This window comes from Chlorocebus sabaeus, chromosome 23 (genome assembly GCF_047675955.1).
Source record: "Chlorocebus sabaeus isolate Y175 chromosome 23, mChlSab1.0.hap1, whole genome shotgun sequence".
In the NCBI taxonomy this organism is placed as follows: domain Eukaryota; kingdom Metazoa; phylum Chordata; class Mammalia; order Primates; family Cercopithecidae; genus Chlorocebus; species Chlorocebus sabaeus.
The window spans coordinates 34,074,598-34,102,428 of NC_132926.1; the positions used below are offsets into that span (position 1 = coordinate 34,074,598).

The 27,831-nt window shown below is 36.3% G+C and overlaps 1 protein-coding gene across 2 annotated transcripts in view; it reads right to left on the reverse strand.

Moving 5' to 3' along the window:
* The window catches only part of SPINK5 (serine peptidase inhibitor Kazal type 5), a 74,608-nt gene that overhangs the window by 19,715 nt on the left and 27,062 nt on the right, over nt 1-27,831 (reverse strand). For both annotated transcript variants that reach the window (XM_008014898.3, XM_008014896.3), the window contains exons 8-22: nt 27,604-27,667; nt 24,325-24,452; nt 22,901-22,988; nt 20,528-20,655; nt 19,192-19,273; nt 17,867-17,994; nt 17,012-17,093; nt 16,540-16,667; nt 13,470-13,518; nt 11,126-11,253; nt 9,462-9,546; nt 6,512-6,639; nt 5,487-5,550; nt 3,280-3,407; nt 1,302-1,398 (exon numbers count right to left, since the gene is read on the reverse strand). In XM_008014898.3, coding sequence (XP_008013089.3) covers nt 1,302-1,398; nt 3,280-3,407; nt 5,487-5,550; nt 6,512-6,639; nt 9,462-9,546; nt 11,126-11,253; nt 13,470-13,518; nt 16,540-16,667; nt 17,012-17,093; nt 17,867-17,994; nt 19,192-19,273; nt 20,528-20,655; nt 22,901-22,988; nt 24,325-24,452; nt 27,604-27,667 — 1,507 coding nt within the window. The remainder of the gene's footprint in view (nt 1-1,301; nt 1,399-3,279; nt 3,408-5,486; nt 5,551-6,511; nt 6,640-9,461; nt 9,547-11,125; nt 11,254-13,469; nt 13,519-16,539; nt 16,668-17,011; nt 17,094-17,866; nt 17,995-19,191; nt 19,274-20,527; nt 20,656-22,900; nt 22,989-24,324; nt 24,453-27,603; nt 27,668-27,831) is intronic.

The following is a 27,831-nucleotide window of genomic DNA, read 5'->3' on the forward strand; positions in this document are numbered from 1 at the left end:
CCTATACAAAAAGTTAGTCCTCCAGATATGCAGGTTTCACCTCCCACAAATCCTGTATTTTTTATCTAAGTTTGGTTGAAAACAATTACGTACAAGCGGACCTGGGAAGTTCAAACCCACGTTGTTCAAGGGTCAATTGTGTAGCCCACAGGGAAAAGTCTTTCCTGCTGCCTGTTCTTACACATAAAGTTTTGCTGAAACACATCCTCACTCATTTATTCAGATATTACTTTTTGGCTTCTTTCCCACAACAATGGCAGAGTGAAATAGTTGCAGCAGACATTATATGAGCCACAATGCCCACAATGCTGAAAGTATTTATCTGGCCTGACACAGAAAAAAAAGTGCAGATCTGTAGTGCAGATAGAAGAGAGAGAAAAATGCTGGAGGAAAACCCAAAGTTACACAAAATGTCAAGGAAGGTAGGTTTGACCAAGTTATGAACAAGACAGACAAAATGTTTATGAGACAAGTCTAATCAACAGGGCTATTCCTTCAAAGACAGACCTCAGCCTCCTAAAGCAAAAAAGATGGAAAAAGAAAAGAACAGGCAGAGTTTATCAAAGGTAAATATTGGGCCTTTGTCATATCTGGAAGTGAAGACATGGTTTTGATATTCCAAGGTTGTAAAAAGATAAATAAGGTGACTGCAATTTTATGAAACTGTGTTCATTGACCCACGGAGTAACCTTCTGTGCAACATTGTCATGCTGACACTTAAAAATGCCTCAAGAAACATGCTAAGCCTTTGCCTAAATTATTTTCTTTTATCCCTGGAAGAGTACTGCTAAATCAGGGAAAGTAGAATTCAGTGAGAGGAAGTAATTTACTCAATGTCTCACACGTCCAGGTAGTAGGGGCAAGTTCGTACCCCAATCTGACTCCAAAGCCTGTGCTCTTTTGTCCTATCATGCTGCCTTGGATCAACAGAAAAGACACCTCAGAAAAGTGGCACTGTCCAAGGCAAGAAAGAATAATGAAAGAAAATGAAGAGCATGTGATGCTGATGAGAACAATTATTGATATGAGGTCTAGATTACCATAAAGACGGCTCAGGAGACTGGGATAAGGTCATTATATATTGTTAATTATTTCAAGGTGTAAAGAAGTCAAAATGAACCCCAGAGCAGTGAAAATGTGCTGATATCTTACCTGCAAACTTAAGGAGAAAATTATCTGTTCTCCCAAGGACTCAGCACTGTATAAAACTGCCTTTACCATAGACTATATATGTTGCGTCATAGTCCTATTGTCAAGGAGTTGAGCCCGCCCCAGTTATTGAAATTAGAGGTTGCTCTCACTTGAGTGTTTCCTCCTCCACCATCACTGGAACCATGTCCTGCAGCATTTCTCTGATCTTCCTCTTCTTTCCTCTTTCTTTCCTCATCTTCTTTCTGGCTGGAAATTAGAAAGTGGCAGGTAGGGAATAATAGATTACAGATAATGGTGTGCATTTGTTTGAGTTTCTCATTATATGAACAAATCACATATGTATGGAATTATCGAGCATTGAGTTAACATCTACTCTGCTGCAGTCCTTCTCTGAAAATAAAAATATAAATTATATGGAGTCCTTTGCCAGGAAGGGGTCTCATTAAAACAAAAGAACACCACATATATATCACCACAAACAAGACAAGGTGAGTAAAGCTGGATGTGGTGGCTCACACCTGTAATCTCAGCACTTTGGAAGCCTGAGGTGGGTGGATCCTTGAGGTCAGGAGTTTGAGACCAGTCTGGCCAACATGGCGAAACCCTGTCTCTACTAAAAATACAAGAATTAGCCGGGTGTGGTGGCGTATGCCTGTAACCCCAGCTACTAGGGAGGCTGGCGCAGGAGAATCGCTTGAACCTGGGAGGTGGAAGTTGCAGTGAGCCGAGATTGCATCCCCGCACTTCAGTGTGGATGACAGAGTGAGGCTCCACATCAAAAAAAAAAAAAAAAAAAAAAAAAAGACAAGATGAGCAATTAACTAACATTTCATAAATGTTAACTAGGGATCTCCAACTTGTTTATCATAAATACCTAATGATCAAGAGGCCCCAAAATCATTATCTTCTCTACTAAATGTATTCTTTCTCCTGGATTTTCTATCTTTCACAAAAAACAAACACAAAACAGTGGAATCATCTGTAATTGCTCACTGTCCTTCAGCTTGCATAGCTTTTGCCACATGACATTGACTTCACTTTCCCAGCATCCCCCACCTTGATCCATTTGCCTTCTAGCCTACATCCTTGCTCTGCATAGCTGCCTCTTCCTAGGTTATTTATTGCAGCTCCTCCCCACTACACGAGTAGCAATTCTTAAGTTTAGTACTTTCTTTCTTTTGTTCTCCTGTTTACTGCTGATAAATGAATCTTCCTAAAGGAACAATATTTATGCCACTTACTGTCCTATCTGAACAATTTTTGTAGCTTCCCATTACATATAGAATTGACCTCAAAATCTGTGGTGTGCATTCAAGGTTGATAAAGTTGGTAAGTTCTGACTAAACTAAATGACTTGCTTTTTTTCCTAATTTTAGATCCTTACTCTTGCTTTTCCCCTCTTCTCCTCTCATTACTTTCTGTCATGTCCACATTTTATCTAAATTATAAGGTCCAGTTCTATCCCACCATAAAACTTTCTATTAACTGTCCCTTTCTTGAAGTACCATAACATACTACAAATTTTTCACCCAACAGTTCCTCCTTTGTATTATATTACCTTATGTCCAAGACTAATCTCAGTAGACTGCATGATTTCTGAGAAGATTGTCTATTTCATTCACCTTTGTATAATCATTATACACATTGTACATTGTAGATGTTTGGTAAATGCTATTGAATGACTTACATATTCTGGGTGTACTTCCAAACTTTGTGTAAAAACCTACTTTTCATTTTCTGAAAATGTGTTATTTTCAACAATGTAGGTGAGGACTTTGACATTAAAATCTGTGTGTTTTCTTTCCAACGTGAATTGCGAGATAATCCAGAGAAAGGATCCACTTGATAGCAAATAACTTAAGAATTTTATCCAGGAAGTGTGATCTACTGGTAGAGTCTGCTACAGAACTAACAGAGAATGTAATAACTTAGTTGTATGTATTTTTTTATTTCTAGAACTGTGAATCTTGTCCATTATAAAGAAAAGATTTCTTTCAAATGCTTTATGGATAACCTTGTGTTTCTATTACATGTAAGGAAAGGACAAACACAATACATATTATTTGCCTGCCTCATTGCTTCCCCAATGCCACCATCCCACAGTAACGGTTTTCTTTGTGCACTCACAAGACTGCCTTACACATGGCACACTTGTTGCCATGGGTCTTGCCATCTGGGCCACGCACAGGATCATTTTCTCTTGTGCAGAAAAGTTTTCCATTTTGCAAAAGACTCCGAAATTCATCGCATGTCTCCTAAAAGGAAAAGAAAAGGAGAAATCTTGAGTATCTTCTTGGAAATTAGTTTATTGGGTTGCTACTAAGTGCTTTATGAAAAAAAAAAAAAAAGAGAGAGGGAGAAAATGACCTTAGAATTTTTTTTCTGGCAATTATAGTATTCAATTTATATTAAGCACACAGGACTTAAGGCGGCTCTATTTCTTTTTCCTTGATAGCCCCCAAATCCAGACTAAACCTGCAACCATACACAAGACTCTCAATAAACTTAGTTCTGTGATGACTGGGCATGCTCCTTGTTTAGGGTTACATGAGGAATTGAGACAGAATAAGCAATCACTTAAGATCAAAGAGTTAATTACAAATGGCGGTTACAATTGATTTTGTATTTTATTCTGAATTCTTTAGCTTAAATTGAAATTCAAAGAAGGCCTGATGCGGTGGCTCACGCCTGTAATCCCAGCACTTTGGGAGGCCGAGACGGGCAGATCACGAGGTCAGAAGATTGAGACCATCCCGGCTAACACGGTGAAACTCCGTCTCTACTAAAAAATACAAAAAACTAGCTGGACGAGGTGGCGGGCGCCTGTAGTCCCAGCTACTCGGGAGGCTGAGGCAGGAGAATGGCGTAAACCCAGGAGGCGGAGCTTGCAGTGAGCTGAGATCGCGCCACTGCACTCCAGCCTGGGCGACAGAGCGAGACTCCGTCTCAAAAAAAAAAAAAAAAAAAAAGAAATTCAAAGAAAATGAAAGAGGGAATTTTTCTCCTAGCTCTGCTTAAAAGTTCATTGCCAGATCTCCTAATTAATCATATTTAGCAAAAGAAAAATAATATGAGAGGAGAGTTTGTCTGTAGTAGTAATGTGAAACCTGAAATTATCTCATATTGAAGAATTTTCTCCTGTAGATGTTGAAGAGTGAATCTGTTTTTCACGTGAACTGCTATTATTTTTAAATTTAGAATTACAACTGTGCAATACAACTGTAAACAAGTCAAACATACATAATTCCAGGGCAATACTTCTTTAGAGGTGATATTTATTATCAATAGTCTTTGATGGGGGTAGGGAAATGACCACAACTTGGAATAAACTACTTGGAGCCAGCCTTTTTGAATCCGAGAAAATATTATTTGGGGATGCTACTTTTTAATATTTTCCCCAAATGTTGGCACAAAAATATAACCACAGGTAAAGCAAGGAACACATGTGTTGACCAAATGTGGTAATCCAAAAACACATTGTGTGCTAGAAAGAAGGCTAGCTTTGGTATCAGCAAGTCTAGGATTGAATTCTATTGTTTCCAGAACTTTGAAGTATGAAGATATTGGTACTGATACTCATACTCCCACTAACTTTATAAGCAAGTTATTCTTTTCTCTGAATTTTTTTTTCTTTTTTTCTTTCTTTCTTTCTTTTTTTTTTTTTTTTTGAGACGGAGTCTTGCTCTGTCGCCCAGGCTGGAGTGTAGTGGCACGATCTTGGCTCACTGCCAGCTCCGCCTCCCGGGTTCACACCATTCTCCTGCCTCAGCCTCACAAGTAGCTGGGACTACAGGCGCCCGGCACCACTCCTGGCTAATTTTTTCTATGATTTTAGTTGATACGGGGTTTCATCATGTTAGCCATGATGGTCTCGATCTCCTGATCTCGTGATCCACCCACCTCTGCCTCCCAAAGTGCTGGGATTACAGGCCGAGCCAGCGTGCCCAGCCTCTGAATTTTAAATCTTAATATTAATATATGGGAACAGAATAAATCAAGGATTTACAAACCGTGACCTGTGATCTACATCTGACCAGCCATTTGTTTTTATAAATAAAATTGTACTGGAGTCAGTCATGCCCATATGTTTGTATACAGTTTAGGGCTGTCTTAGAGTCACAACAGCCAAGTTGAGTAGTTGTGACAGAGATTATATGGCCACAAAAACGGAAATATCTGCTATCTGTTCCGTTAAGAAAAAGTTTCTCAACCCTTGGACTAAATGAACCTCTAGTTCCCTCACAACTGGGGTTTCAGTAATTCCATAGTTATATTTACAGAGATACTGCAAAACCTCATACTTTCGTTGCAGTGTAAACATTCAGGATCACTACCTTCTCAGCTTCTCTTTTGACTTTTGCTCTGGGTTCAGCTCCTTTTTCTTTTGCTTCTTGCTGGCTATAAGAAAAGGGAGGACAAAACAGTCATTCCTAGCACCCAATACATACTATCCTAAAGGAGAAATGTCTCTACATAAAAATGGTCCATTACTTCTATACCTCCACCAACTTAGCTTTGGAGTAGAAAGGTAAATATGCACCCCTTTACATCATTGTTCTTGTTTTTTTGTTTGTTTGCTTTTTGTTTTTTTGAGATGGAGTCTCGTTCTGTTGCCAGGCTGCCGTGCAGTGGCATGATCTTGGCTCACTGAAACCCCCTTCTCCCGGGTTCAAGCAATTCTCCTGCCTCGGCCTCCCAAGTAGCTGGGGCTACAGGCTCGTGCCACCACGCACAGCTAATTTTTATGTTTTTAGTAGAGATAGGGTTTCACCATGTTGGCCAGGATGGTCTAGATCTCTTGACCTTGTGACCTGTCCACCTCAGCCTCCCAAAGTGCTGGAATTTCGGGCATGAGCCACCGTGACCAGCCGTTCTTGTTCTTATTGTTGTTTAAAGAAGACACACATGCCATAGTAAACCAGCACACAAATTTTTATGATTATATCTCTTTTGAAAAATAAAGATGTTGTTCTTCTCCCTAGAAAGCATCTAAGATATCATTAGACATTAACTCATTTTCAATTTATTAGCACCTAATGATTACACCTTTGGATTATTTGACAGTGACCTATGCCTGCAGAGAACAGAAGTCCTAGTCCTTTTATGCCATTAACTCCTGGGTAATTTTGCTCTTAGCACATGGTCCTTTTGTGATGGTGATTCAAGTACCTCTCAGACTATTGAAGAACACCAGAAGTCAATGGGCTGAATATATGGCTTTATAATAGTACATTTCCAACCCAATGCAAAGACAGCCTTCATTATCTACCTCCTGGAGAAAACTTCCAGTGTCACCCCTCTTGCCCACCCAATGCTTATCTTCTACATTCAGTAGCAGCAGTGGCTGCCTCTCACTCACAAGAAGGCTTCACACATGGAACAGGTGTTGCCATGGATTTTCCCATCTAGACCCTCAATAGGATCATTCTCTCTGGTACAGGGGAGTCGTCCGTTCCTCACATAATGACGATATTCACTGCACAGCTCCTGCCAAATGAAGGAGATTTTAAGAATTCAATAACTAAACACTAGAAATCTTCCTCCACGTTACCCCTTTAAAAACTAAAACATAATGATTGCATGGAAAAGGTGATGTTGAAGGTTAATATTAGCCAAAATGCTTTTCAGAGACCTAGGTCACACATTATTTGGAACATAGATTGCTGTTATTTATCTCTTAGAAAACCTTCAGGTCAAATATTATTCTGCACTAGGTACTGTGAAAGATACAGAGAAGAATAATGTATGGCCTCTTAAATTGGTAAAGGAATTTGTAGTATGCAGAATAATACCCTTCCACCAAATACGTCTAAGTCTTAATACCTGAGACCTGAGAATATGCTATCTTACATAGCAAAAAGGACTTTGCAGATATAATTAGGTAAATAACCTTGAAATGAAGAGATTATCCTATACTACCATAATGGGCTCAATGTAAGGCTCAATCACAAGGATCAGTCCTTAAAACTACAAGAGTGAGACGGAAGACAGAGTGAGAGGGAGATATAACCACAGAAGAACAGTCAGAGAGATATAACATTGCTGGTTTTGTAGATAGAGAATGGGGTCCAAGAACCAAGCAACATGGGCGGGCTCTAGATCTGGAGAAAGAGAGATGGATTTTCCCCTGCAGACTCCAGAAAAGGAATATAGCTCTGTCAACCCTTTGATTTTAGCCAAGTGAGATCCTTTTTAATCTTCTAACCTATGAAATAAGATAAGAAGTTTATGTTGTTGCTGTTTTCATTGTTTTTTATTTTATATTGTTTTCTTTTATTTTACTTTAAGTTCTGGGATACATGTTCAGAGCATGCAGGTTTGTTACATAGGTATACATGTGCCATGGTCGTTTGCTGCACCTATCAACCTGTCATCTAGGTTTTAGCCCCTCATGCATTAGGCATTTATCCTAATGCTCTCCTTCCCCTTTCCCCCAGCCCCTCCCTGTGTCCATGTGCTCTCATAAGTGGGAGTTGAACAAAGAGAAGTTTATGTTGTTTTAAGCCACTAAAGTGTGCTAATTTGTTATAGCAACCATAGAAAACTAATACAGAGTTTTTAATTTCTTTGAAGAAAACACATAGAGGCAACTATAAGTTATAATAAAATGAATGATATAACTAAAATATTTTTTAAATTGTTGGCATATCAAGTGATAGAGTTATTAAGCACATTGCACAAATGGGAAAATCTTTAGGGAGCAGTTAACACACAATCTGAGCCATGAAAAGTGACCAGAATTTTGGTAGACAAGAGGGATATTCTGACTGTGAGTAATGGAATATAGAAGGTAAAGTTCATTGTATATTGAAGAATTGGTGAACTGTCCAATGTGGAACACTCCACTGGACAATGAGATTAGACCAATAATGACATTCACAGCAATAAATATAATATTACAGAGTGACTACTTAAGATATGTGTGACACTGTGCTGTTATACATTAATAAGTTTCTTGGGCCTTCATAAAAATAATATACATAATAATAATGTCCTTATCTTATAAGTGAGAAAGTTAATATACAAAGATGTTAACTGTAGGACCTTACTGGTAGGGAAATGAAGCAAGGATTTGAACCCTGGCAGTCTGAGCCTAGAGTCCAGTTTTCTAACCACATTGTTTTTGTTACCACATGATGGAAAGCCATGAATCAATGCTTGGGATGTCCAAGAAACCAAAAGGTGGCCAGTATAACTGGCACATGGAGAACAATGTAGAATAATAGGAAATGTGACCTGTGAAAAGTGGCAGGGATCAGATTGTGTATGGCACTTCCAGACACTACAAGGACCTTGATTTTTACTTTGAGTGAGATGAGAAGTCACTGGGTAGCATGACCTGCCTTATGGTTTTAAATAATTACTTTGGCTTAAGAGTTGAGAATAGATTGTAGAGAGCAAAGGTAAGAACAGTAGAAATTAGATCTTCTAAATCACACAAAGACAAAAATGAATAATGAGGACCTAAGGCATAGTCTGCAGGAATAATACAAATGGCAGAAGCATGTAAAATCTAATGTGCATCATGGGGCTTAAAGCCAGAACTTGTGGTTCAATTCTTGGTTCTCAAGTAACTAACTACATATAATTATAATTATATATGATATTATTTATATCATATAATATTTATGTTAATACATAGTAAATAATATATTAGTATATAATTGCATTATATATAACTAATTAAATATATTTCTTAACTTCTTATGTCAGTTTCCAAGTCCTCTTCTATAAAATACACATAATACTATGTACCTTCAATGGCTACTACAAATATCAGTCATAAAACTTTATGCCATGATGCATACAGTAGCAATGAATGTACAATTATCATTGTTATCACCATCATGTGAGATGTTAAAGAATGCAAACTCAAGACTCAGAGACGCGTTTATCTCCTCAAAATCTCACAGAGAATTAAGTGGGATAAAAACCTAGTTGTTGCTGTTTTTAAGGTAAACACCCATATTCAAAAATGTACTTGAGAAAAATCTGAACATCTGTCTCTATTAATTTGCATTCAGACAGTAAGTTAACAATCTATATATACTTCTTTCTTCGGTAATATAATTGACACAATCAGGTGAGAAAATGGTGATTGATCTCTCTACTGCGTGAGCAATTAATAGATTTAGTGTGAATAAATTGAATAAGGAAAGAGGAGTACTCTTGTATATGGGGATCCAAACACATTTTCCCAGTTTGCAAAGTCACTAAGAATACTGGAATGACAGGGAGGGAGTAGGAGCCCTGCCTAGGGAGAGTGATCACTGAATATTTATGTGACTCTGATGATCTCAAACAACTACCTGTACTGCTTCTCTCTTAACTTTTTCAGCCTCAACTTTCCCTTTTTCTTCTTTATTATTTTTCTTCTCTTCTTCTTCAAGTTTGCTGTAATAGAAAAAGAAGATATAGGCTGAATATGATTCCTTACTCTTTTTGGCAGTACATTTTTAAAAGGAATGAGGATCTTCCAAACCAATAGTCAGATTCAGTCTTCAATACAAATTTATCTAGTCTAAGAGGTGCTTTTGCTTTAACAGATAAATTTAGTTGTTTACATTCCCCCTCTAAAGAGGAATAATTATAAAACAAGCATGCATCTGTATCAGTCTGTGGCCCTCAGGAGATCGTATTTTTCGTAGGTTGCTAATTTTAATTAACATTCTGAATAAAGCTACAATTGTCTTGATTTTATTTCACTTGTTAAACTTTTCCTCTCCAAGTAACTACCATATCAGTGATAAAAGCAAAGGGTGATGCTAAGTCAGATGATGGGCTTAAAATCATAATAAACCATGTTTTACTCTAAACTAAAAATTTTAAATATTATTTCAATGGAGCTAATATTGAAGTTGAAATTCAAGGTTTGGATTGCAGTAGTGATTCAAGTCCAGTTAGATTCAACTGCTAATCTTTGGGGATCGAACACAAGCCTAATATTCTGGTATTCTTGCCATTTTCTACTGACATATAGCATGTTAATGCTGGAAAATCCTTACCATTTACTACATTTAGTCATTACCACACCACCAGCAAATTGAACGGGTGAGAAAAAAACCCTGGCTTCTTGAATTTCAGGCCACTTTTCTAGTGCTCTACTCTGTCAACCTCTCCTTTTAGGGAATTGTATGCATCCACTTCAGGTTGGATCAAGACATGCGAAAGTTAGGAGGCATTAACTTTGCACCTCAACAGGTATTATTTAAATAAGTCTTTTTCTCAGCATTTATTTTAGGATTAAGTTCAGGAGCAGATTAAGAACATAAAAAGGAAGAGAATTAGAAGTGATAATAATTAACTTCTTTATTGTCCCACAGTATGGAGCTGTGGTCACAGGCTTACCTACACCACTCAGCAAAACAAAGGCCTTAGAAGGCCCTGAACCTGGCATAACAGGGAGACATTTTAGTAAACATTTAGAGTATGAACCCATTTCCTAAAGGTTTTACTCCACACTAAGCCACTTATGAATGTATGCATTATACAGTAATGTCCTTGAAAGGATAAATAACAATCCTCCCTATTCCATTTCTTGTTCAGGCTATTTTAATAGTCTTTATGTACTGATCCCACAGACTTCCATCCAGCTGGCTTTTCCTTAGCTCCTATCTGAATAGACTAACAAATCATAAAATGTCAGGAGTGGGAAGGACATCAAAAAGATCACCCAATCCAAATCATGAAACTTCTGCTCTCTCTTTTTTACAAATGAAGTTTATCAAGTGTTTAAAAAAAAGCATTAAATTGAGGCTTTTTCCTTGACTTAATTAGAAAATAGAAGGATAATTGAATAAAGAATAGTACTGTCACTTTATGATTCAATATTACTTAATGTCTCATCCATCTGCTTTTAAACCTTTCTAACATATAACCCATGGTCTATACTCTGCACATGCATGAAGGATCTGAGACTCAGGGGTGATCATGGGTGAAGAAATTCAGTGGGAGAGATGGGGTGGACACTCACAACACGCTGGCACACATGGCACACTTGTTTCCATGCATTTCGCCATCTGGGTCACGGACAGGATTATGCTCCCTGGTGCATGTAAGTGTTCCATTCCTCACTTGGTCCCGAAATTCACTGCAGATTTCCTGGGAAATGAAGAAAATATTTTCTCAGAATAGTTTTCTATCCTTCCTGCATCTTTTCCTATTATGAGGAATACGTAATGTAGAGTAAAAAGTAAAAAGAAAAGTGATACCATGTAGTCATAAATCAGTAAGTATTTACAAAGCTTCAGTCGTCAACTCAGAATTGTCCCGGCACTATAGCAAATCTGAAAATATTTATCATCAAAAACATACATGTGTGTTGTGTTGCATACCATGGTCTATAAAAGCTAGGAAAGATCAGAGGTGGGAAGATTCCATAGGCAGGCTTAGATGAGAAGCCTTGAAGGAAATGAAAATATTGTTCACTTGTGGTTTGTCTTTAGGGGTCTGAGAAAGGAAAAAAAAACTTGCTTAACCTAAGAAATACATACATATTTTGTCCAGGTATGGTGGCTCACACCTGTAATTCCAACACTTTAGGAGGTCATCACAGGAGTGCTTGAGGCCAAGCGTTCAAACAAGCCTGGACATAACAGCAAAACTCTGTCTACAGAAAAATTCAAAATAAAAATAAAATAAAATAAATTGCCAGGCATGGTGGTGCGTGCCTGTAGTCCCAGCTACTCATGAGGCTTAGGTGGGAGGATCACTTGAGCCCAGGAGTTCGAAGTTATAGTGAGCTTTGATTGCACCACTGCACTACAGCCTGGGCAACAAAGTAAGACCTGATTCAAAAATAAATAAATAAATTTAAAAAGACATATCTTTATAAATAGAGAAGAGAATAAGTTTGATCCCTGGAGAAACTGACAGATTTCTGGGAGTAAATTGATTTTAAAAAATTAAAAACTAGGAATGGGAGATGTGGATTTGAAGCAAGGGGGTAAAAATAGGAGTGGAGAGAAGGGGGAATATGTTAATATCACTGGAAATATCTAAGAGGATTTGGCAGCTGATCAAACATAATGGATGAAAACAAATTTTCAATTATAAATGATCAATGAAAAGAGAGTTTCACCTAGCAGAAACACTTATTTAAAAAAAAAAAAAAAATGAGTCAGTAAGAAGGTAAATTTTAAACTGTGTCAACTTTTCCCCAAGTAATGATGAGGTGTATAGTGTTGTGATTATCATGAAGAAATAGAATAAACAGGCCGGGTACGGTGGCTCACACCTGTAATCCCAACACTTTGGGAGGCCAAGGTGAGTGAATCACTTGAGGTCAGGAATTTCACACTAGCCTGGTCAACATGGTGAAACCCCGTTTCTACTAAAACTACAAAAAAAAAAAAAAAAATTAGCTGGGCGTTGTGGCACGTGACTGTAACCCCAGCTACTAGAGAGGCTGAGGCAGGAGAATCATTTGAACCTGGGAGGTGGAGGTTGCAGTGAGCCTAGATCTGCACCACTGCACTCTAGCCTGAGCAACACAGTGAGACTCCATCTCAACAAAAGAAAGAAAGAAAGAAGGAAGGAAGGAAGGAAGGAAGGAAGGAAGGAAGGAAGGAAGGAAGGAAGGAAGGAAGGAAGGAAGGAAAGAAAGAAAGAAAGAAAGAAAGAAAGAAAGAAAGAAAGAAAGAAAGAAAGAAAGAAAGAAAGAAAGAAAGAAAGGAAGGAAGGAAGGAAGGAAGGAGGGAGGGAATAAAGAAAGAAATCTTGTATGTAGCTATTACATGAGAATAATTCAACATTTCCACACAGATAAATTTGGCTCTGCTATGCATAAAATTATAAAAGCATGGAGAGTGGACTAAAAATAACTGGAAAGTCAGAGGCCTTACTTAATGAACTTAATTGGGTGCAAGAAAACTACTATTTGCTCCATAACTGGGTGGTGACAAAGCTGAAATATTATAATATACGTGCTTTTGTTTTGTAAATTAGAATGATTGAGATCTTATACTCTCTATTTCAAATAACAGAGATATGAATAATGTAAACTGAAATTAGTAAATGGCATAAGTTAATACTCTAACAAGAGAAATCTAATAAAAGCCAAATATGGGGAAAATTCATTACAAATACTTAACACTCCACTTTTTATGAAATAAACCTCAAAATTTGAATAATTATGAAATAAAATTGGTACCCTGGACACTTCTAAGCAAGACCCTTTTTCTTCAGGTTAAAAATGTTCTTCATTTGTTTCAGGCATGAAAATTAAGCAGAAAACATTTATTCTAATGAGATAAGTAAAGAATTATAAAGAAATGAAAAATGTCAGGACACAGCATCAGCATTCCTGAGAATATTACCTTTGCAGCTTCTCTTTTAGCCTTTGCTCTTGCTCTTTCTTCTTGTTGACTATAAGAAACCGAAAAGAAAAAAGAGAGAAGAAATGGATCTTTGCTGTTTTTTTTTTTTCTTTTCTGAGATGGAGTCTAACTCTGTCACCCCGGCTGGAGTGCAGTGGCGCGATCTCGGCTCACTGCAACCTCCACCTCCCAGGTTCAAGCCATTCTCCTGCCTCAGCCTCCTGAGTAGCTGGGATTACAGGCACGTGCCACCATGCCCGGCTAATTTTTTTTGTATTTTTAGTAGAGATGGGGTTTCACCATGTGGGTCAGGCTGGTCTCCAACACCTGACCTCATGATCTGCCTGCTTCAGCCTCCCAAAATGCTGGGATTACAGGCGTGAGCCACTGTGCCCGGCCAGAAATGGATCTTAATATAGTAGAATAGATCCTTAACTTCCATAGCTTGATCATTTATTATTTTGACTATTCTCAAACAATGCCAAATATCCACCCATAGTAGTTTATAATTTTATTAGACAATAAACAATTATGGTTCACTCTACCTCAAGAGAATGGTGTGCAAGAGAAAGCCCTTGAATTAGGGAGTAAACCTGTTTAACTTCCCAGTATATGTACTGCAATAGTACTTTCTTATTTGCTGATTCTTTTGCATGTGTGATTACTCTTTATAGAGAGGTAATATTTTATCTTCTGAGAGGCAGTATAGCGTGGTGGTTAAGAAGAAAGACCCTGGAGCCAAATTCTATAAGGAAAACAAGAAGTACCTTAACCTCTCTGTGCTTCCCTCATCTTTAAGTGTGTGTGAAGGAGAAATAGAAGAGGTAATAAAAGTAACTTTCTTATTGGAATGTTATGAACATTAAATGAGTTGTTAATAAAATAACAACTGGTATATAATAAAATAATTGGTACAATTGTTATAAGGGTTTGACATCATCATTATTGTCATTATTGAAAGGAAACTTTCCTTCCAAAACTAGGCATATGATGGAAATGAACTGAAAGTGATAGCTGTTACATTTTGGATAACTAACAGTGTTGCAAATTGAGCTTCGTGGATTGGATCTACAACATAATTAGATAGATAATAACAAATAGTTCAAAATGCAGAAAAAAATTACATAATGTGTGAAAATGTTTTAATGTGTCCCAATCAACAAAAGACTTTCACATAGATCAAACTAAAACTTTTTGAAAATTGAAAAGATTTTTTTCACATGGTATGAAAGTGTGAAAACCAGAATAATTCTCAAAAAAATCAGTCACCTTTGTTAACATATCTATAAAACATGAGGTGATAAAGGTTATTTCTTTTCAATAAAGAATTTATATATTTATGAAATAAACTGACTAAAATAGATCCAAAATTATGGGATTGTTCATACATCTTTATATGAAAACTGATCTAACTTTTATCACAAGTCTAAGTTGACTAAAACATTTAAACAGCATTTTTTTTCTTCAGTGGAAAATTGTCAGAGGAGGCAGCAAAGATAACCACTAAGTGGCAGAATTAGTTTCCTGCTACTGAAAGATTAATGTAAGGGAGAACAAAAAACAGGTTGAAAGGCCTTGCTAAGTGATTATATCCCACATCAAGAAATACATTAATTTTTTCTTCATCTATAAGTCCCATATCCTATCCTGACTTTTCCATCATTCTCAACTGTTCTGGGCCTTAGTTTTATTTTTGTTTTTGCTTTTTATCTGGTTTCATCTATTTCATGTGGTTGTTGTGAAGACTAAGTGAGATTAGGTAGCAAAGCTCTTAGCAAGTGTCATATAATTATATGCATTCAACATTTGCTGTGATCATTATATGATCATCATCTTAATTTTCCTTCTAATAGATTTTTAGTGCTCCAAGCCTCAAATGCTATGGGAAAATATACTGGATTATATTACTTTCTATATGGGAAGACTAAATAAATTAAGTCCTTTCTAAGATTCTTGGCACATGGGAAATAAAATGGGGTTATTTTTAGTCAAAAATCAAGAGTTTAAGAAAAGCCTAGTCACACTTTTGAAGGGCTGGCCGTACCATGACATTCATTCTAAAGACCTATTTTAGGCACCTTATAAATAAGACTCCCAACTCCTACATAATAAAATCTCCATTCTTGTCTTTCTCTGCTTTATTACAAAGTCAATCTTCATCATGACCCCAAATCTTTCTTCCCATAGCTCTTTTCTATTTTAATTATATTCCTTAAAATTACATAGAATAAGTAGGAAGAAAGATAGTGGACAAAAAATCTCATAAATTTTCCATGCATTGTAATATTTTACATCTAATCATATGTATTTCCTATTTCATCTGAGAATGTTTTCAAAAGACTAAAAGCAATTAGTGTAGTTATCATGAAGTATTCTCTTCTCTGGGTGAATGATTCTAGGTTACTTTTTAAATGGCATAGAAGAAATTATTCTGCACTTCACTTTTTTAACTTGTGTTCTTCCTTGACAAATAATAATTGTACATATTAATTGAATTCAGTGTAATGTTTTGGTATATGCATACATTGTGATGATTGAATCAACCAATTTACATAGTTGTCTCTTGATACTTATCTTTTTTGGGAAGGTGTAAGGACATTTATAATTTACGTTTTTAATATTTTTGAAATATACGATACATTATTATTAACTGTAGTCACCATGCTGTCCAATACATCCTATAAACTTATTCCTCCTGCTTAACTAAAACTTTGCACCCTTTGATTAACATTTCCTCATTCCCAACCCTCACCCTTACCTACCCTCATTCTCTGGTAAGCACCATCCTACTCTCTACTATTAGTCAGCTTTATTTAGATCCCACATATAAGAGAGGTCACACATTATACGTTTTTCTGTGTCTGGCTTATTGTGTATCTCTTTACATCATAATAGAAAGCGCTCCACTTGTTTTATTGTTGCTGTTGTTTGTTTTTAGTCCATTTAAATATGACGCCCAAAACCGAAAGCTACACTGAAGAACATGTATTATTCACAATGGTTTGAAAACTTCCCGTGGAAATTCCCACTGCTCAATCCTCAGACGCTATGGGGCTACTGCTCTACTCACAAGAAGACCTCACACATGGAGCAGGTGTTGCCATGCATTTTCCCATCTGGGCCCTGGATGGGGTCATTCTCTCTGGTGCAAAAAAGTGGTCCGTTGTTTCTGGATTTGCGGTATTCACTACACAACTCCTGTGAAATTAAGGAGGGAAGTTGAAGGTGTTGAACATGGGTTGAATCAGATTGCAAAAATAGCTAAAGCTTGTACTGTTTTTCTTAAATGAGGATTAGCAATTGGCTTATTTTAGAATGATTAACTTTGAAAGCATGGATTTTTTAAGTGATAAAAACAATGAACCCATCAACCAAGAAATAGTCACATATGCATATGTATAACTGCACACATGTAAATACACATGAAAACACAAACTGTACAATTGTTTCATACAGTTTTAAGGAATGTATGTGTTCCCTGAACATGATCTGTGGATCCTCAGGGTCATATCCCTCTGAGTTGTTGGAGGAGATACACTCACCTCAAAGGAAGCTGTACTCTTAGATTCTCTTTTGTTTCTTGATTCACCTGCCTTCTTTTTCTTTTCTTCTTCTTCTGCTTGGCTAAAAAAAGGATGGTTAAGAAGAGATGAGTAAAAATCATCAAATCTCCATATTAGAAGTGATCTCAAATGTAATTTAATTTTACACCTAACTATGATTAAATTGTTTCAATGTGATGTGCCTAACCCCGTGCTTGCACTGTGAAATCCTCACAATTGCATTATAAAACTACTATTGTAGCCCCAGCATACAAATAAACTGACAGATAGAATGCATAACTCGCCTGAAGATGTAGAAATAATAGGTACAGACTTGGGATTTAAACCCTAGTCCAGAGATGGCTTTCTAAATTTCCAGCGCTCATTACTGTATCTCTGATGACTCTCAAGCCTTTGCTTTAATCTGCCTGTAAAGTCTGTACTTATATCATCCTTGGAATTCCATGGTAAATCATCCATCTTTGAAATCCTCAGAGTGTTAGGAAGTTCTTCCTGGGGTCCAGTTGGAACCTGTCTTCCAGGGCTTTCATCCATTGGTCCATTGGCCTCACTTTTATTTATGGAGATAAGTTAGAACTTGTCCTGTTTCCACACTTAAACACCAAAACTACTTGAGTATTTCAAGATTGTGACTGTCTCCTTGCTTAAGTGTGAAGTCTTAACAATCTTCAAAGGACATGGATTTTCAAATACATGTCTCCAATCAGACAGTTTCTCTAAATATTCTTTATTTCTTTCATTCTTATGTTGAAGTGGCCCTCCCATGATTGAACATGGAAATGAAATAGAAAGAACAAAATCATTCTTCATGTTTCCAGCTGCAGGGCTACTCACAAGAAGACTTCACACATGGAGCAGGTGTTGCCATGGACTTTCCCATCTGGGCCCTGGATAGGATCACTCTCTCTGGTGCAAGCAAGTTTTCCATTCTTCACAAGCTTTCGATATTCACTGCAAAGCTCCTGCCAAGACAGAAGAAGTAAGTTGGCCATATATTTCCTTTCTACTTAAAGCAGAAGGTTCAAACATCTGCACCGGCAGAAACTAATGTTACAGTTCCTTGAGCAGAGGATTTTAACTGTGTTTTTCTCAGATGTAAAATCCAATTCAACAACAAGGAAAACATCATATGCTAAGAGATAGGAAAAAATAAAACATAGTACAATGTCTCGATGTAATACATGCAATATGTAAGCAAATTCCACTATAATCTAAACAGAATAAAATAAGTACAAACATACAGGGTACAAGAAATCTGAGAACTCATAGGCTGGAACCATGAAATCTGACTGTGGAAACCAGGGAAGATGTCAGGGAGCAAGAACAACTTAGGTGAGACTGTGGAAGTGTAAATATGATTTGACTGAGCGAAAAAAATGAATTGAGAAATATGCACACAGGTTTATGAAAATAAAATTAGCTGAAAAACACAGGTAGGAAAAGCCATGGCACATAGCAGAGCATGATTTTCTGAATGGAGATAAGGGACAAATAAGAGGAGAGATAATGGGATTAAAGCATATCCTGTATGAGTTGCTTGTGGGTTTTAAGCAGAGCAATATTATGATCTTATTCACATTTTGAAAGTTACTCAAACTATGTTAGGGAGATTGGTTGGACAGGGGAAAGGATAGAATCCAGAGGGAAAATTAGGAGACTTTTATCATCAAAACCATTGGGGATGATAACAGAGCTAAGGCTTTGGAAACTAATATTGTAATATTTCAGTGATAAAAATCATGCTTCGGGGGGTAATCAAGGTATTTTTATCTCAAATTAGACGTGAAATATCAGAAACTCATATGTAGAAAGCATACATGTAGAATTTCTCTGGAAAGTAGTTGGCAAAAGCTAACAGTCTGTAAGTGATAAAACTAGAAGTACAACTCAGTTTTTCAGCTTTTAAACAATTGGTTTTTTCGGGTTTTGTTTTGTTTTGTTTTGTTTTTTGTTTTTTGTTTTTGTTTTTGTTTGCAAAGTTAGTTTTGAATCAGCAAGAATAGATCAATCTTCTCATATAAATTATCTCAATACCATCCCCAGATTGAAGAGTTAAGACATTCTGGGGATTTCTGCAGGGCAAAATCTCACCCTTTGGGCTCTTAAAATTTGTTCAAATTATAGCACCAAGTAGGATTTTTCGGATGGATTCCACTCACTGCATATGAGGTTGCTTTTCCAGATTCTCTTTTATTTCTAGCTTGTGCTTCAGCCTTTTTCTTTTCTTCATTTTCTGCTTGGCTGAATAAGAGGGAAAAAGAAGCAGATCCATTAGGAACAAACACATGCCATGATTTCTCCACATCCTTGCACTGTTAACTGTTCTCCCTCTTTAGACTGGAGCAATTTTGTCCCTTTATCACTATGTATCAATGAGAAGCAACAAAATATCCTCCAGGATAGTATGGTGCTGTTATTTCTTCCAAGTATCTTTTTAATGTTGAAAGAAAGACAACAATAGTGGATCTGGGAAACTTGCTTTCTGTAAATTAGCTTTCTTGCCTATCGTAAGAAAGGCAGCATCATTAACGTTCATAACAGAGGCACCGAAACTAAAATCATGGTGACATAACCTGAAGGCTGAAAGTGGCCTTAACAAAGCACATCTACTCATCCCCTTGTTAATCAGAGAAGTTGAGAGGTAGAGGGGGCCTTGGCTACATCTCAGGATATGACTACAAGCAAGGTCTCCTCCCTCAAGACCATGGTCTCTCTACCACACCATGTGTACCCTAGCTTTGCTTTAAGCTTAAATATTTTGCTTACTCATAGCTGTTTCATCTAAAGGACAAGATGTGAAAAAAAAAAAACACCCACAATAATTTCCATATACTGATAAAACAAATAAGCCTAAATTTGCTTTGTACAATGGAATTGCACAGTATGTGCAGTTAACTGGTGATATTACAACCATATGTAGTTGTCAATCAAAACAAAAAAAGCCATAGATTCTAAATGTAAGTTAAATACTTAATTTGAGCTCAGCCAAAAAAAAGTAAGAGGTTTCTTAAATTTTGAAAGAAAACTGTCCATTCTAACTTTTTGAGAAACGTTACATTACATAAAATAATACCCATTGTAATTTTATAGGAGTTTTGTGTTATTTCATGGGAAATTTGACTTTATTCCATTTCTACATTAAGCACGACCTTTGGACTCTTAACTCCCGTGGAAGATGAGATACCTATAAATTGCTAAAACAGGCTAGCTAACATGTGAAGTTTCAGGAGCGAGGGAGCAACTAATATTTGTACAAGTTCATGTTTGTCAGGACATTCTAGTGCTAAAAGAGGGAGTGCCAGAGGAACAAGGCTTCTTACAACCAACAACTCTAGGTACTTACTCCCAGCTCTATTACTGATCTTTTCCATGTAACGTATTCAACTCTCTTCCCTGTCTTGAGCCACGGTTTCCCTATCTACGAAACAAGCTGTTTCTATTAAATTACCTGCAAGATCCCTTCTTTCTTTGACATTCTAAAAAATCTATACTCACAAGTAGACTTGACACATGGAACACAAGTTGCCATGCATTTTCCCATCTGGACCACGAATAGGGTCATTTTCTCTGGTACAGAAAAGTCTTCCATTCTTCGCCTGATTTTGATATTCACTGCAGAGTTTCTGGATAATGAATACGAAAAAGTTTAGATACAGTTCTGTTTTCTATGTGTGAATGTTAAATGTTATTTTACAAAGAAATTGAAAAAGAGAAATTAAGGATGAAAAATAAAACTTTTTAATATTTAGGACCATCCAAAAATTGTGATATTTCTCTCCTTGTAATATCCATTTACATCTTCAACAAATGTTTAAGTTAGGAATATATAAATAGAAATATGATTTATTTATATTTATGTTCTTTATTAGTCAAATGGAAAGGATAAGTATAATATAAAAAGTTAAGAAATATAACACTAGTATGAATTAAGAGTGTACAAGTACAATGAAAAGAATAATCCATGGAAGTTCAGAGAACTTATGTCTAAGTTCTATCTTGAGAATATATTTGGGAACATAATGTGGTAAAAAGGCCATCCAAGAGGATTTAAATGGACAAACACACAGAGGCATGAAAGAACATGTTATTTTTAGGTAACTAACATATTTGTGAATATAGTGGCTAAATAATTAGTTGGATAAAGAGAAGAATATTTGGGAAATGGTCAAAAGGAGACCTTGTAAATCGAAGACCACTAAACTTTGAAAGGAATTTGGATACTACTTTTAGGCAATGGGAAAATTATAAATGTTTATAGAAGACAATGGCAAAATCAAATCTTTGTTTTACAAAGATTATCAACCAGATGTGTGGAGGATTTGATTGACCAGGGAATGAAGTTAGAGACACTAATTATATTATTAAAAAAAGAGAGAAAGAGAAAGAGGGAGGAAAAGAGAATAGAGAGATAGATTAGGAGAAACATAAAAAGGAGAAAGAAAAGGAAGAAAGAGAAGGAAGGAGAAAAATTGGAAAAAATGATAAAATAGTAGTTGACAGATATTTAAGTATTAAAATTAAAAGGACTTGATAACCTAGGACCAAGGGGGAAGAAAGCAGTTCAAAATGAGGCTTAGGCTAGGTGTAGTGACTCATGTCTGTAATCCTGGCCCTTTGGAAAGTTGAGATGTGAAGATAGCTTGAGAGCGGGAGGTCAAGGCTGCAGTGAGCCATGATCCCACCACTACACTCCAGTCTGGTGACAGAGAAAAGAAAAGAAATAAAATGTCAAAGCAAGCAAGCAGGAAGGAAGGAAGGAAGGAAGGAAGGAAAGAAAGAAGAAAGAAAGAAAGAGAAAGAAAGAAAAAGAAAGAAAGAAAGAAAGAAGAAAGAAAGAAAGAAAGAAAGAAAGAAAGAAAGAAAGAAAGAAAGAAAGAAAGAAAGAGAGAAAGAAAGAGAGAAAGAAAGAAAGAAAGAAAGAAAGAAAGAAAGAAAGAAAGAAAGAAAGAAAGAAAGAAAGAAAGAAAGAAAGAAAGAAAGGAAGGAAGGAAGGAAGGAAGGAAGGAAGGAAGGAAGGAAGGAAGGAAGGAAGGAAGGAAGGAAGGAAGGAGTTACACAGGAATAAGGTGGCCTGATGGAGTGGCTTACTTAGGAGATCTGTTGACTGCACATCATAGAAGTCTGGAAAACTGTCTGTAAGAAATAAGTTAGGGTTTCTATAGGAAGTGAAATGGTCTGAATATACTGTAGAATATCTTCAAACATTGGAATTTTATAGCATCACTGACAGGTGGAACCATAGTTTTTTGTTTTCATATTCTATGAAATATGAACACTACATGGAGGATGAATTAAATCTTGAAGATTGAGAAAGATGGAGACCGACAGTGTACAGACCAGGCACGATGCCAATACATCAATGCAAAAGAAAACTATTAAGTGTCTGAGCTAAGAGGGTAGCAGTAGAAACAGACAGGTGACTAGTTAAAAGATGCTTAGAAAGCAGAGCACAGTATAATTTAAAAGGAAGCACATTAAAATTCAAAATTGATATTGTTTTTGAAATAAATACCTTCACAATAGCTACCACACATTGAAGAATACATGTCACACTTTGAATTCAGTGTTTTGATATATCACCTTCATTTACGAGTGCAAAACTATATTATTAATGTGACTTGATTAATTTCCTCCATACACAGCTAGAAAGTATAATGCCATAATTTTTAAATCTAAGTTTCATAAAACAATAACCATAAATTAGTTTCCAGTAAACCTACTAGTAGTGTGGAAAATATTAAACAATATTGAAAATGCATACTACATAATGTGCACTCTCACTCACACATACCCTGCACACACACACACACACACACGCACACACCCCCACACACAAGTTATAACTAGATTGATCAAACTGATTCTCACCAAAATTTCTCTTTTAACTTCAGTTTTTCCTTCAACTTTTCCCAAATTTTTATCTGTTTTACTGTTTTCCTCTGAAAAACGCCGCTTGCTGGAAAAAATAAAATATATGAGTAGAGAGGCTTCTGATCTTCATGTTACAAAACAGTCATTAGGTACAGATGGAAAAATATCTAAGTTGTCCTGAGTTTTAGTACAAACACTTTAAAAACACCTCAAATCCCCAAAAAGACCCTTTAATTTCACCTTTATACCATTTCCTTCCACTAAATGATCTTTTTTCTCATCTCCCTTTCTTAAAAGAAATTTAAAACTCTTCAGCTTAAATTCTACCTTTTTGAAGAAGACGTTCCAGTTCCCAAATACAAACGAGTTCTACGTGTATTGCTGTGTTTTTGTATCTGAATAGTCTTCTCTTATGCAATGGTTTTTATTCTATTTTGCAATATATAAATATGTGCACATGTCCATGGTTTATTTCTGCTACTGAATTTAAGCTTTTTGAGAGTGGGGGATCCTCATTCACATCTTCATTCATTCATTTACTCATAATTTACTGAGTAATTATGGTTTTTTGGGCATGCATTGGCTGGGCCCTGGGCATGCAGGAGTATATAATACAAACACATATCTTGCCCTCTTGTAGTTCTTGAGGCTGGTAGAAGAGACTGAAAGTCAACAAATACTTGGAGAAATAATTGTATAATTGCCAACTGTGATGGTGGTTATAAAAGACAATTAGTAAGGATTATAAGAATTTAGTTTCAATTAGGGAGGGACTTTAGGAGTTCTTATCCAAGGGAAGATAATCTGAAATGTAATCTACAAGAGGAGGGGACATCAACTGGCCAAGACTGGGAGGAACTGGCATAGGACAGGACACAGGAAAGGGCTTGTAGAGCTCGAGAAGCCGGAAGTGTCATGAGATGTCATCTAAGATATCTTCATAAATGCGATAATTTGTATGTTGTGAGATCTGCCCTTCTCCCAAGGTCATATGTCCCAGATCAAAAGATAAGAGTAATCCAATTAATCTGTAAACCTGAAGTATCTAAGAGTGTTCCATCAACACTGTTACTATGGGATAATTACCTAAGAAAAACAATCAAAGTCTTGGTACCTGCTTTTACCCCTATTCTATACTAGAATTAGTTCGCAAAGAGATTCATGAAGGTCACAGGCGAATGTTAAGAAGTATGTTGTAAGTCAATATTTCAACTGGAAAATGGAATCCATTTGTCCTCAGAAATAGACAAACATCAGTAGCACCTACTCACTAGGTGGCATTATGATTTGTAGAGGACATAAAACTGCTCAAATGGTTCTCAACAACAAAGCTTCCTTTCAAAGTTATTTTTACTCATCAATGCAATCAATCTACACTTCGACCTTTTGAGTCACTCTGAAAAAACTGCTTCTATACTCACAAAATTTCAGCACACAGGGCGCATTTGTTGCCATGCATCCTGCCATCAGGGCCACGGACTGGATCACTCTCCCGTGTACAAAAAAGTCTTCCATTTCTCACTTGTTTTTCATATTCCTTGCAAAAATCCTTTGAAAAGACAATTATATTTATTTTACTTCATTTCATTTCAGGATATTTTATTTTTTGAGACAGGATTTTGCTGTATTGGTGGAGTGCAGGGGAATGATCATAGCTCACTGAAGCCTCTAACCTTTAGGCTCAGAGATCTTCCCACCTCAGCTTCCTAATTAATGTGACTACAGACATGCACCACTACACCCAGCTAATTTTTTTCTTTTTTGGTAGAGACTGGATCTCATCATGTTGCCCAGGCTGGTCTTGAATTCCTTGGCTCAAGTAATCTTCCTGCCTTGGCTTCCCAAAGTGTTGAAATTATAGGCATGAACCACCACATCAAGTCAACACGTAATTTTATTTACCATTTTTCTACTTTTTAATCTAGAAACTTTATAATAGATGTATTACCACAAAACATCAGGTCTAGAAGTTGGCAAATACATACAACATATTAATGAGAACTACTAAGAAATAGTAATTATATTGTCAACTACTTGGCACTTGTATGCATTATGTGGTATGTTTATTATAAGGTAAAAAAGAGCCTTGGAAAAAATAAGGCTGATCAAGAGTTTTCTTGGATTAAAACTGGGTATTTCTTTTTAACTTTCAAATCAGTAGGCATCCGGGGATCTCTTTAATGAGGTTCCAGCACAAACACAACAAAACGCAGCAGCCAAATCACACACACACACACACACACACACACACACAAAAACAATTGTGAGAAGATGAGATGTCTAAAAGTGACTTAATATGGATCAAGCCAAGAATAATTCAACCTAGTTTGTAAGTATAAAGAAACAAGATGCTATCCAACACTGTTACACTTACTTTAGTTGATTTTCTCTATGGATCTGTGGATAATTTTTGTGTATTCTGCCTTCTTTATCCATGATCATTTCTGACATTGTAGAGAGAGAGTACATCTAATTTCCTTTCACCCTCACCTTAGATGGATAGATCATCAAGACTGATACTGATTTAGAAGAGCTAAAAAAGGAGTGACTCTCCCACCCCGCCAAAAAGAAAATCCAAGAAATATTTGTTTTCAGATCTCCTGATGCTTTGGTTCACTACTTTCAGGCTACTTTCTGTGTTTTGAAAGCTCTACTATGTGATGAGGGCTAAACTTTACAAAAAAAAAAAAATGATACTCTAAGCTACTCTAGGCTCGGGGATCTCTATGTCATTAAACATTTTGTGGTGGGATATAGAACTACAATATGACCTACAAAAAGTCCTGGTCTATAACTTTCTTTTCAACTGTGTGACCTTCATCATTCCATTTCAGGCAAGAAAACATGGGCATAAAGAGCATGGCTAGGAGTCAAACGACCTGGGCCACTGTGCCTCTCACCCAACTGGGAGACCACAGTAAAGTCCCTTCTCCTTTGGAAACACAATGTTACTACTTCTACAATGAGGTTTTTGGAACAGATGCTCTGTAGGATCTTTTCTAGATCTAGCATTCTTTGGTTTTTTTAAAAAAGTAATTCAACTTCCATTGGGATGCTTTAACAGAGAATCCTAACTGCTTCCTATTAAGAAGGTATTTATTTTTGGAGGAGCAATGGATGTGCTCCAAGCGTCATGGTTGTAACAATCTAGAAATAGAGACGCAGAAGACAGTCACCTGATAGTCATAGCATGGTATACAAAATTAATGCTCAATGATTCTCATAAAAGAAACAATGATAATTTCAGTTTATAAGTTGTGACTCATCCAAGGAGATTCTGAAGAAACACTGTGTATGCAACCTAGTGACAAGTTAATTATAGGGAACATATTGAGCCATCACAATAAAGCAGTCCTATTCACACCATCGTGCCCAGTGACTCCACAAAACAATGACCCTAGCCACAGAGAGGAAGAGGGAAGCACAGAGAGACCTGATGAAAAACAAAGGAAAATAACTCTCTGTGTTTATGAAGCAATAAAATATTAACTATCACTGGATGACCCAAAGTTTTAGACTGAAATTTAACAACCACCACAAAAGAACTCCTTTTCAATCCTTGGCAAGTGTTGCATAAACTGTAGATGGTTCTGAATACTTAGTTTTCCTAAATGTAAACCTTTAACATCCTATTTAGGGTGAGAGCTTTGCTTCATTAAATAAGCATTATGAACTGAAGGGCTAGTTCTTGACTACCAAAAGGTGGTCTTGTTTCTTCCTTTAGGAAAACATAAGCCCTATGATCTTCAAAAAGGATTGCACTTGTATTAGCACAAAAGTGTGCAGGATGTAGAATCACAGTCCAACAGGAAGGTAAAATTCAGGTCATTTATCCAACCTCTTTATTTTGCTGACAAGGAAATTAAGGCCCAGGATGATTATTTACTTAGTCTCCCACACCCACAGCATGACAAAACCAAGGTTAAAACTCAAGTGTTCTGACTTCTCAACAAGAGGTTAGCCATTTAGCAAGGAAACTGCTATCCCTCTCATTGAAAGTAGGTGATTTTAAAAATCCAGGCTATATTACCTAAGTGCTTATTCAAAACATTTTATACTAGATTGAATAATTAAATTATGAAGTAATTTCAAAAAAATAATTTTAAGGATATTGTTTAAAACACAATCTAAAAATTTGTCTTTTTTTTTTTTTTTTTTTTTTTTAGCACAACCAAGACCTTTGTAAGTGCAGGTTTTTCTGAACAGAATAATCGCAATGGAAAAGTTAATAACTTCAACTTGTGTCAATTTAATTACACATAAAATGCACTAGTGGATATAGTGTTTAAAAGACTCTGTCACTATTTTAAAATTATTCCTGTTTAATTTACATTATATTGCCACTTTTAAACAATTTATTCAGAGTAAAATGGGTTCACACTAAACAAAAAGAAGGCTGCTAGAAATTAAGCAGAATTTGGTTTGTATAAACTTTCTATCTTATACCTTCTTTTGGGGGCTGGAGGACTGGAGAAACACAGGTGGAAATTGCACATTTTGGGCCTTAGGTAGGAAATGCTGTTTTCAGTCTGAATCTAATGATTCATATTCTAGGAACAGTCAATTTGGGGAATTTTGATATTAAGAAAAATATATAATAATAAAAGACAATGACTTTATTTCATTACTTAAAGGTTTAGGCATAAATTTGTTAATATTTATGGCCACAAGAACCAAATTGTGTTGGTGAGTCATTTTACCTTTTCAGCATTTCGTCGAATTCTAGTTTCACCCTGTCGCTTGGCATTTTCAGTTTCTTTTAAACTGTTAAGAAAAATAAACAGTTGGTCAGTTTATGACTCAATCATATTTTCAGTATCCTCAGTCCTGTGCTAAACACTTTCATATCCTCTGCTACGACTTGCTGAAAATGATCCACTTACAAGAGACAAGCATTTCCCTGTCTTCAATGCCTGAGCCAGAGAAAT